This window comes from Sinocyclocheilus rhinocerous, unplaced genomic scaffold (assembly GCF_001515625.1).
Source record: "Sinocyclocheilus rhinocerous isolate Xijiao unplaced genomic scaffold, SAMN03320098_v1.1 scaffold946, whole genome shotgun sequence".
Classification (NCBI taxonomy): domain Eukaryota; kingdom Metazoa; phylum Chordata; class Actinopteri; order Cypriniformes; family Cyprinidae; genus Sinocyclocheilus; species Sinocyclocheilus rhinocerous.
The window spans coordinates 1,819,341-1,830,750 of record NW_015633151.1 but is presented as its reverse complement, the minus strand read 5'-3'; the positions used below and the strand labels follow the sequence as shown (position 1 = coordinate 1,830,750).

Here is an 11,410-nt window from a genome sequence, read left to right as displayed (position 1 = left end):
AATACTTACTTATTATAATAACACAGGTTCATCGCCCTTCTAGTCAATGAATTGCCTTTTATCGTTGTCATCACAGAGACAAATCCAGCTTCTTAATTTCACATTTTGGTCAGATAGGCAAGTCTTGAAGAGTTACATTTCCTCATATTTATTGAAAATAGAGAATCTTTGGTGGCAAAGCAAAAAATAAAAGTCTATATAAATGGCAATAAAATACATTATGCAAATACAAAGTACAGCACAATCAAAAAATACTCAGAAGTTCTGTTTTGGATTTCAGTTTAAAAACGTATACATAATATATTTTATATATATAAAACCAAGCTAAAATTAAAAATCATAAATTACTTAAGAAAAAAATGAGTCTCGTCTGACTCTATCCCAAACACTCACACAATGCAAACATAACCACTGAGGTATTTTGTGCCTTAAAGTTCTATATCAAGCATTATGCATAATGAGAGTGAACGTGAAAGTGCAAAGAAGTTGTCATTTGGTGGTGGAATACTAAAACATCAAGAGTGTCAAAGCTCACATATTACAAAGTTTTTCCTCCATCACTTCAAAGGAATATCCTTAGTAACAGTCACAGCAGCAATGATGTCTCAATCTTGACTTCCTGTCACCTGTGGACAGCCCACCTTCAGATAGCAGTCTGAGATTGTTTTTAATGTAAACGTAGAAAGGACGAAGGGCACTGGGAAATACTATACGTCAAGAACCATATCATACTGTTGTCCTTTCTTCCTCTTGCCACACTTCATAATGAGGACAGCGTACAAAGTCAAGAACACGACCCAGTAGCTGGCATACACGATTGCGCCGATTATCAAAATGACTTTTTCGGACTCTGGAAAAGGCGTTCGTGTCTCTTGGATTATTGTATAAATAATGCCAACAAAAAGAATGGTGAACCAAACTGATATCGGAATAAGTCCGATAAAGTTCACCACCACGGTCTTCCTTCCAGACGTTCCCCAACCAGATTTGTTTATGGTGGCTATTGCGAACATCTTTGCCGGTAGCAGACTCGACATGTATAACACGGAGTAGAAGGACATGAAGACCATGACGATGTTTCCGCGGAGGCAACTGGCGAATGAAGACTTGATGAGCGCCACCACCTGGACGATCAGCAGGAACAGAAGGATATTCCAGATCCTGCCCTGGTAGAAGAGCTGGATCGCAGTGGCGATGAGAAAGAAGGGGAAGAAGCCGGTGATGACGGCTTCGTAGGTCATCCACAAGTGGTGCTTGTGAAACCACATGGCGTTGTAAAGCCACTCTCTGAAATACGATTTACTCCAGCGGGTCTGCTGGTTGAGCCAGCGTAAGTAGGTAATGGGTGTCTCGGTCAAGCACTTGGAGCGGGCGGTGTATTTCGTGGCATATCCCAGGCTCAGGACTCGGTTGGTCAGGTGGCGGTCATCGCCGAAACTGCAGTGGCTTCCCATGAATGTCTGATTGTACCAGTCCTCCAGGAACTCATGAAGCAGGGAGTTCCTGTACATCCCCAAGGGCCCGCTGATACATTGAACGCACCCGAAATATGACTGGCAAGCTCTTTCGATGTTGAACGCCATCCAATATCTCACACTGCTGAGGAAGGAGACCCACGATTCGTATTTGTTCAGAATCTAGAGGGACAGAATAACAAACAGGGTTAAAATTCAAAGGGAATCTATAGTTCAACATACAGAATGACATATGTATGTCTTGGTCACCTGCCACATAGATGTATGGAAATAACACAGAATGTAGATTGAAACACTAAAGAACCGTGAGAAACTAGTAAAGATCTAAAGGCTCTTTGTACAGGATGCACAGTAATATGCATTTCTGTTGACATATGAACACAAAAATAGTATATTTAAGTACTTTGAACAACTTTATCGATTCACCCTGCCTCCTCCACCCCAAAAAACAACAACTGCCCTGACTATAAATCTGAAGACTGGAGTGGGGGAAAAGCCTGAATTCAGATGTTACACAGATTTTTTTCAGTCCATGTAGCTATACTGAAGTCTTACTCTGTATGTAACCCACAATCAGTATGTTTTCTTTAAGTCTAACCTGCGGTTTCATAGATTTAAGCCTAGTCCCAGACTAAAATGCATGTCTGAGTTGTTTTAACTGGAAGAAACTTGCACTGACAGATCTTAAAATATGTCAGTTCCATTGGTTTGTCTCAAGATGCACATCAGCAGTTTTTGTCTAAGGAACATTTATAAAAGTTACTTAAATGTCCTAATTGACCTATAGCCTAATCCTGGCTTAATCTAAGCCCTGTCTGTAAAACCAGGCCTAAAATACGATATGATACGATACGATACGATACAACTTTATTGTCAGACAAGGTCTGAAATTTGTCTTGCGTTACAGCAGGTTCACTCACAATTACAAAACTTTATCACATGGACAAAAGGCCGACAAAACTTTCACAATCACAAAAAAAAAACATATACATATACATATTCATAATATACATTAAGTAAAAGTAAAAGTACAGATTTATAATAGCAAATCCATTAAATATCAAAAGGAAGAATTTCCCACATGGATATTATACAATGGCACTTGTCACTGCTTTAGCTAAAATATCAAACCAAATGGTATCTACAAACAAATAATGACTTCTCAGAATGAACAGCATTTCTTCCCCCCAGTTTTAAAGAGATTGATTGATTGATTGATTGATTGATTGATTGATTGATTGATTGATTGGATTGATTGACTTCCACTAAAACGCAACTTTGGACATTTTTAAAGTTAATGAAAAAATGCCTATATATGCTTATGTCATGTAAATTCTTGATGCTGTAGATGGATACATTAAAACTGCAAGAGAACACATACCTGTACATCTCCACCTACTCCTCCAACCATGGGATCTTCTTCCAGAACCTTCACCATCTCCACTGAGGAGGCCGGGTCCAACATGGTGTCTGAATCACATACCTGCATCCAGCACAATATACATACATCAATAAAGGATACACAAGATTTACCTTTAAAAATAAAAATTTACATATGTTTGAACAAAATGTTCTCCTAAAAATTCAGTTAAACCAGTGTTTGCACTACATGCACTGATGCATCACCTAATATCTAAATAATACCTATATAATACCTAATACCTATATAATGCCTAATATTATCATTAATATGACATGTGTTCCTTCGAAAAGATTTATCTTTGGTGCAAATATAATTTTTTTCCACAATCACATCTATAGAAACCAGCTTGTCTTTGTTTGAGTGGTCACGATGAATCAAACGTGCTGCTAAATATATTGGGACAAGTATATCAATCTCTCCCGGAGGTCATTTTAATTTATTTACATTTTTAATTTAATTTTCCATTTAAAGTTCTGGCTTACATGTTCAGTTATAGGGTCAAAAATGTAGGTTTATCAAACACGAGCACACACTGTTCAAATTTTAGTAGAGATTTGGTTTAAGTGTTCTAACATTAAAACATTAAGCAAGCATCGCCCAGAAGTTATCTCGCCTTTTCCGGGGAAAGTCATGTATGCCACTTTGCTTTTACAACTAAACCCCATAGTGAGACTAACCACAGGCCAGGTAGAAAGATCAGTGATAAGTTAAACACAATTAGGCCTCTACACTCAGAGCAAAGGCCAGGGATCTCATTGGAACCAGGTGGCATGTGGATAAAATAACATCATTTGTTCAGTATACAAGGGAGCCTTCACAAAATTACCCATAAATGACAGCTTCAGGTTTACCTTCTCAGAGACTGTTCACACAGAACACGTACTTAATTTTCAACTTGACGCAGCTTTTCAAAAATGTGATGTTTATGCATCAAACGGCCAAATATGTAGTGTATATTTACATAGAAAAACAACTAACTGAAATGCAAAAACATGTTCTGTGAGAACCGACGTTCAGATGTTCTTCTAGGTTTTGAGTTTGGTGAGCTTGAATCTTTCTTACATCAAAAGCGATTTCACAATTGTTTGGATTACATAAGAGGACATTTGATCATTAGTTTTGCTGATAAATCTTCAGAAAGACATTTTGTTGCACATAGTTTGAACAAAAGTAAATATTCTCACGTAGCGTTCTACCAAAGCCAGAGAAAGTCTATTTTGTGATGTGAAAACACATGTATACAGTTGTTCTCAACTGTAAAATTCTCCTAAATAATTAGCCTCCTTTGTTTGGAGCTTGTAAAAATTCAGGAGCGGGAATTATATGTTTAGAATAAACCACCACAGAAAAGGTCCTAGGGGGTTTAATGTATTTATGTGACTTATTTATGAACATGTATTTATGTGACACGTTCCCTTGAGCTAAATAACCACTCAACGTCATGAGCTAATAGTATGTGCTCCGAGATGGCATGGAAAATACCAGCGATCTGTTCTGGAAATGCCAGAAATATCCCCGAGATATGCAAACGAATTCCCACAGAAGTCCCTCAATGAACAGCATCAGTGTTAACCAGGAATGTATTTTCCTCACTCTCAGTGCACTACATGCTTCAGCCTAGCATCCACTTTTGGAGTCACAAAAGCTTCTTTGTACAATTTGCCTGTGTTGCCCTCGTGTACTTGGCTAGGCAAGGCTTGAGCCGCCTGAGAGAGATAGACTCACCTGTACGTAGTCGACACTTCTTCCCAGGGCTTTGAAGGCGGTGTACATGACCTCCCTCTTCCCGCCCCACTTCTGCATGATGCACACACACTTATTGTTGAGAACCAGGCGAGAAACGTGCTGCAAGCTCTCAGCATACGATTCTTCGGTTTCCTCCGTTCCTTTCTGGTGGTAGTTGCTTTTCCAAATGTATGTGGCTGCCTTGTCCCGGCCCATGATGTCCCGAAAGATCTCATGGAAAATACCAGCGATCTGTTCTGGAAATGCCAGAAATATCCCCGAGATATGCAAACGAATTCCCACAGAAGTCCCTCAATGAACAGCATCAGTGTTAACCAGGAATGTATTTTCCTCACTCTCAGTGCACTACATGCTTCAGCCTAGCATCCACTTTTGGAGTCACAAAAGCTTCTTTGTACAATTTGCCTGTGTTGCCCTCGTGTACTTGGCTAGGCAAGGCTTGAGCCGCCTGAGAGAGATAGACTCACCTGTACGTAGTCGACACTTCTTCCCAGGGCTTTGAAGGCGGTGTACATGACCTCCCTCTTCCCGCCCCACTTCTGCATGATGCACACACACTTATTGTTGAGAACCAGGCGAGAAACGTGCTGCAAGCTCTCAGCATACGATTCTTCGGTTTCCTCCGTTCCTTTCTGGTGGTAGTTGCTTTTCCAAATGTATGTGGATGCCTTGTCCCGGCCCATGATGTCCCGAAAGATCTCCATCATGTAGCAGTCATCATCATTGTTCCCGTCGATAACCATAATAACCTTTATTCCAGGGTAGGTGAGCCTTTTCACTGATAATAAACACTTTTTCAGGTAGTTGGGGTCTTCCTGATAAGCTGCGATGCAAAGGGCCAGTGATTTGTTGAGTTTGATCGGTGTTTCCAGGGAACGTTTCATGTTCCTGTGTTCCAGTAGAGCAAACAAGCTCTGGATGATGAGGTGAACGACTAGAATTGCCCCATAAAGACCAAAGGACAAGTAGTTGCCTGCAGTCGTTATGAGCTTATACCCCATGATATAAGCAGTAGAGATTCCCACAAGCAGCGAAATGCCGAACAGCGTCGTCCCAACAATCCTCAAGTAGGTGATCACTTTATCACATCTCATCTGAAAACAACAATAGGACATTGAGGGGTGAATATTTTGATTTACAACAACTGGACCAAATACGTTCTTCTGAAGAACTGCTTTTGGTCAATACAATTAAAGTTTGAACGTCCAATGTTGTTTTGGACCCAATTGACTTTTATTGAACAGACAAAGACTGTTCTTCAGAATATCTTCTTGAACTAGTCATACAGGTTTGGAATGGCATGAGGGTGGGTAAATGAACACACTATTTAAATTTTTGGCAGAGCCATCCCTTTTAGAACAACTTCATGGACAGCACTCATAAATGAAATTAAAGCAAATGTGTGGACAGCTTTGTGGTGACGATGACAGACTTTTGCTCGTATGGAAGCATAAAATAGATGCATCTGTTCTCGCCGCATAAGTGACAGTATATTTCAGACGGCATCCTATTTCTTCCTCTTTCCTCCTCTTCTGAATATCTGAGCGGTCTTTATGACCATTTGTTCCAAGTTTCCTTACTAATGCAGTTCCCCATCTGCTTGGCAGACCTGACTATGCAGCACCACCCTCTGACATCATCTGTTTATATCTCCGTGGGAACGCATGAACAGTGAAATTTTGATTTCAGAGGGCTCTACTAAAGACCCTCTGTCTTATTACTGCTGAACACAGCCATTGTATTAATGATGGCGTCTTGTTTTATCGACTCAAATCTTGTTTCTTCTTTGATATCGTCCCTCTTGGTTTAGATTATAAAGCGGTTCTGGCCTGGGAGGGAGGTTGATATGATGGACTACAGCACAGTGTGAGTCTAACTGGCACGTGTCACAGCCTTTAACGTCATCCCGCATGTTTACGAGGCCCTCTGGACCCTCCAAACCCCACCTTATCCACATAGACACGTGCAAACCTGTTGGATTAAGGGGAGCATGTGGTGTTAATGTCTCAAACGCCTGTACTGCTCTCAGGGTATCCCCAAACCTGCTTTCATGTCTTGTTTAAACTCTAGATGAACCCAAACGGCTCATTTGAAAGTGCTAAGACTGCTGACAAGACAAAATGTAGCCCACACCTTAGAGGACACTAACACTTATCATGGCTGTACAGGATATCTGAAGCATCGCTGTCTTTGTCGAGGACCTAATTTCTCATTTTTGTACAAATTGGTAAAGGCTTTGCATCTCTAAGGATGAATGTGCAGGGTTTACATGTGCAGATTGACTCATCTTGTTGTGAATGGGTGTGTGCACCCCATTAGATAATCCCGTCGATGAAATGGTCCTGTGTGAAACATTTGCCATCAGTAGATTTTGTCTGACTGAATGAAATATGGTAATTTGGCTCGTTCACACCAAGGACGATAAATATAAAGTCATTCTATGTGAATAAGGAAGCCCAAACCACAACAATAATGATAATGACACAGAGTAACGATATTGTTGGAATTTTTTCCCCCCAGAACGATAACCACAACATTCAAACAGAATTCACCTAACTTTAGAGAACATTTAATATGACAAAACTTCAGCATGCACTAATAATAAACAATGGAATCATCCCTTGTTGTGAATGCTAATATAGTTATTGTTATCTTTGTTGTTATCATTCTAGAACAACAGTTATATGTGTATATATAATGTTAATAATATATCATGTTTTTGTTTGCATTACTAGTTGCCTATATGTCATATATATTATCTCATGTATGTTATCTGGCTGTGATCCAACAGAGCAGGGAGGAGATACAAATTGTCAAGGATCACTGATAGTTGAATCATCCTCAATGGGGAAAACTATAGCTTTGAAGGTAGATGAAATATTACAGTCCAGGAAAAGTACATTCGCACTAGCCAAAAGAGACCCAGACCTGTAATGTCCCCTGAATGCCATCAGAAAATGAGTTTGCTTCTTTTATATTATATATGTATAGAAATATTATTCATTTAGAGAGGATTTTTACACTATGCTTGAACGTAGGGGGAGGTAGATTGTGTAGCTTAATAGAGACAGAGGATTTGTTCATCTTCATCCTCAGATCTGGAGGAGTTTCCTTTAGACAAAGCTTCATTTGAAACAAAATAACTTGTGAAGGGCCATCAACGAGGCAGGAAATCCACGGCTCAGAGCTTAACACTCCTTTTGGTGAAATTGGATAGAAAAGTAGGGGATCATTTTTATTTAGCAACAGTGGATCCTGTGAGAATTGTCTTCCAAAATTAGCAAAAAAGTACTTAGGTGATCTGTTGATCCTTTGTAATCTATCCTATTTTAATTTAGATATTCAAATATGAAATAATAAAAACAAATAAAATATAAAATAAAATAACTTAAAATACTCAAAAAAGAAAGATAGCTTTCAAAGACTGATGCAAACTTCCTAGCAAAGATGGTAGAATAAACTCAAGTTGTTTCACTGAAATTGTGTTGGTGGGAATTTTGGCACTGACACAAAACTAGAGACACTGCCTTGTGGCACGTCCTGCCCATCTGAGATACTCCAGTGTATTCCCAGGCATTGGAGGAAGCTTCTGCTTCTCCGAAGTGGGTGGTTCTGAGATGGTGGGGAACTTGGGGAACTGCCACGGCCGCCTCCCAGAGGAACTATCCAACCACCAGCACTGAGACACATCCATCACTCTGCCACGGCTCTGTGGTGTGGCCTTGTCAGACACTGTGGCCGCCATGTTCGCTGCTGTTCAGGCCGCCTGGCTTAGTGCTAAATTCTGCCTCCAGGTCTGTTTCTACCTTTCAACCTTCCAGGACTCTCATACCTCACTAGGTATCACCTTTAGTCCCAAAATAAAACAATGTTTTTCTAATGGCTAAGACTGTCAGAAGAAATAATGTGGCATTTCCACAAGTTGTTATAAGTGCCTTGAGGGCTAACTGCAATTAGGTTATTGTATGAACTTTGGCCACTAGAAGTCCCCTGGACTTGACACAACTCCTGCTGCCTGTAGTAGACTGTGGTGAACAGCTGGGTCTTATCTTACCAACGGCAGCCTAATTTTCAATGACACAGTCACACACCCTGCACATTTACAACAGCAAACTTTGGCATCCAATTATATCAAAGTAGCATTTCGGAGGTAAAATGTTATCAATGGTGGCTATAATTTTGAAATGAGAATTAGAAGCTGTAGTGCTAAGATACTGCACAGCTTTTCCCATTATATGATCAGTGCCTCATATGATAACTTTGAAGATTAGATGACTGTAAAGATACATTATGAAAATGCAAATGTTTGGGGAAACATCTGAGAAACTATCGTTTTAAGGAGGAATTCATGTATGTTTAAGCAGCATGCAACTCATTGTTGGCATTGGGAGGTCTGACCCCTCTAATTAAGGCTTGAACCCCCCAAAGAAAGTCAAAACAAAAGCGTGTATTCTTGTAACATACAAGTATATGTACGTTTCAGTAGCCTTTTCAAACAACCGCATAATTAGATTACAAGTTAGCCAGATCAAAATACAAAAGAAGCTGATGAACAAAAGTTCTGTTGGCTTGAAGAGGTTACCATGGCAATAGTAGACTGCTTGAAAGTTTAGGATTAGTTTTGGATTGTGCCGTCGAAAATTATACATATCAGTTTACACTAGGCTCTATCACTTTTTTAAACCATTTTAGAAATAAGGACAATAAAAGGCAATAAAAATTGCTTCCCGAAATTGTGCTTACATAAAAACGACAAGTGTAGAAAAGGTTCTGTTTAGTTTATATTATCCATTTGTTTCACATATTACCATGAAATCTCCTGAGGGAGACTACTGAAAAGCGTCATTACGCATCATTAGTAGATTGCGTCACCCTCAGTTTTACGGCTGCTGCTGGATTGCGCGCAATATCTTTTCTGCTCAGTTATTGGTCAGAGGGTCCATGTTATTTAATTAGCCTATAGCCCTGGTAGAATCGCAAATACTGAATAAATGTTTTAAATATATCAAGCTGACATTGTTTAGTAACCTCACTGTTATTGAGGAAATAGCATTTGTAATAATGTAAAAATATGAAACCTGTCAGAAAGAGCAGCTGATGTGCACAGGTTTACCAACAATGATTCAAGAGAAGCAAATACGAAGTAGGCTACATGAATACTATTCCAGATAAAATATCTGCTGTTCTTTATCAGCTGTACTGTTGAGTCGTGTTATTCAGATATATGGTGAAATTAAACGGGCTGCTACAACCTGTTGGACTTTGAAAAAATTGGCACGTGAAGGTATTGCAATCACTTATGGCTGAACTCCGTTCATTCAAATGTACCCCCTACCCTTATGATTGTTTAAAATAACTCTGTAGCAACATGAAATGCATGCAAAGAAACTACTCATCTAACAGAACAACGTGTATCATTCGAACTAGTTACCCATTAAATGAATCATGATCATACAGTACCTTGGAGCAGCTGTGTGGAGATGTCCCGTTAGTTTAACAGGGATGCTGTCCGACGAGGCTCTGCACGCTCCAGACACTGGACAAAACTTCCAATGCAAGTTTTTGGGTAAAATACAGAAGACACCGGCATGGAGCATCTAAAAACAAAGATGTGCAGTATCCACGTTTTCCATAAAACGAATGAACATTCAAGTTTCTCGCCTCCTCCAATACATTATATAGTGTAGTTTGCATCAGTCTGCTGTGATGAGGTCTGCTGGAGCATCTTGGCAGTTCATTCTGACGTTGTCAGCTGTTAAAAGAATAAAAGTTATCCAACAGTAGTCAATGTTGGTGACTAAAAATGCAACTCATTCAAGTTTTTCCAAGCATACAGGTTGAAGCAGTGAACTGTCCTTTTCTGCGTCTAATTTCTTCCAGACGCTTTAACTTTATGCTTCCTGTAAGCCATACATTTGTAAGACTCTTTTAACCGGGCAGGGTTTTGGACTTGTTTTAATAAGGGGGTTGGTTCGGGTGCGAGGAGGAGTGAACATCTAAGAGAAAAAAAGTGCTGCCCATTCAAACTTCCGAAATGGGGGTGGGTATGAGTTAATCAAGCATTTAGCCAAACAGTCTTCTGCTAAAAAACGGCAAGCTGTGGAGATATTTCTAAAAAAATTAAATAAATATAACATTAAATTATTAAAACTATTAATTATGAAATAATAATTACTAGGAATAACTATGAAAAATAAATGAATTAATTCTTACCAAATGCATACAAACAAAAAAATGTGTTTTGGAACATTCTGAGTATTATCTACCTAAATGCATTAAAAATCAGTCGCTATTTTGCCAATTTTTAGTAAAATACAGTTAATCAAACACGCCTGAGAATTTTTTGATGGTCATTGATTCTCAGTGGCGCTTGTGATTGTGAGGGCAGGAGGCGCAACACACATATTTACCACAAGAGTGCGCCACACAATTCTAAATCTGTTCACATTCACAGCAGTGAAAGTTGATTTGCAAAACTGATGCAGATTCCAGTGTGGGCCAAAATCAATGTAACAATGTATTTGATATGCATATACTGTTCTTTTCTTTTTTTAATTATGTTGTTTTCTTTTTCTTTCTTTCTTTCTTTCTTTCTTTCTTTCCATGAAAACTCACAAATAGATCAGTATTGAGCAATCTTTCACTCAGCACAAGAACATAAGCAATTCAAAAAATTAATAAATAAATAAATCAACAAGTAACATATAGCAAAGTAACCTACGCATTTGTTCATTATTTGTTTATGTCCGCTTTGCTTCTTTCCACC

General features: G+C 39.1%; 1 protein-coding gene across 1 annotated transcript; it reads right to left on the bottom strand.

The window, feature by feature from the left end:
- Positions 1-405: 405 nt before the first annotated feature.
- has2 (hyaluronan synthase 2) lies at positions 406-10,556 on the bottom strand. The gene is made up of 4 exons (XM_016556378.1): positions 10,105-10,556; positions 5,112-5,738; positions 2,857-2,958; positions 406-1,637 (listed from the first exon to the last, which is right to left on the bottom strand). Exons 2-4 carry the CDS (start codon positions 5,736-5,738, stop codon positions 708-710), a joined length of 1,659 nt encoding a protein of 552 aa, XP_016411864.1. The 5' UTR covers positions 10,105-10,556; the 3' UTR covers positions 406-707.
- Positions 10,557-11,410: the final 854 nt, after the last annotated feature.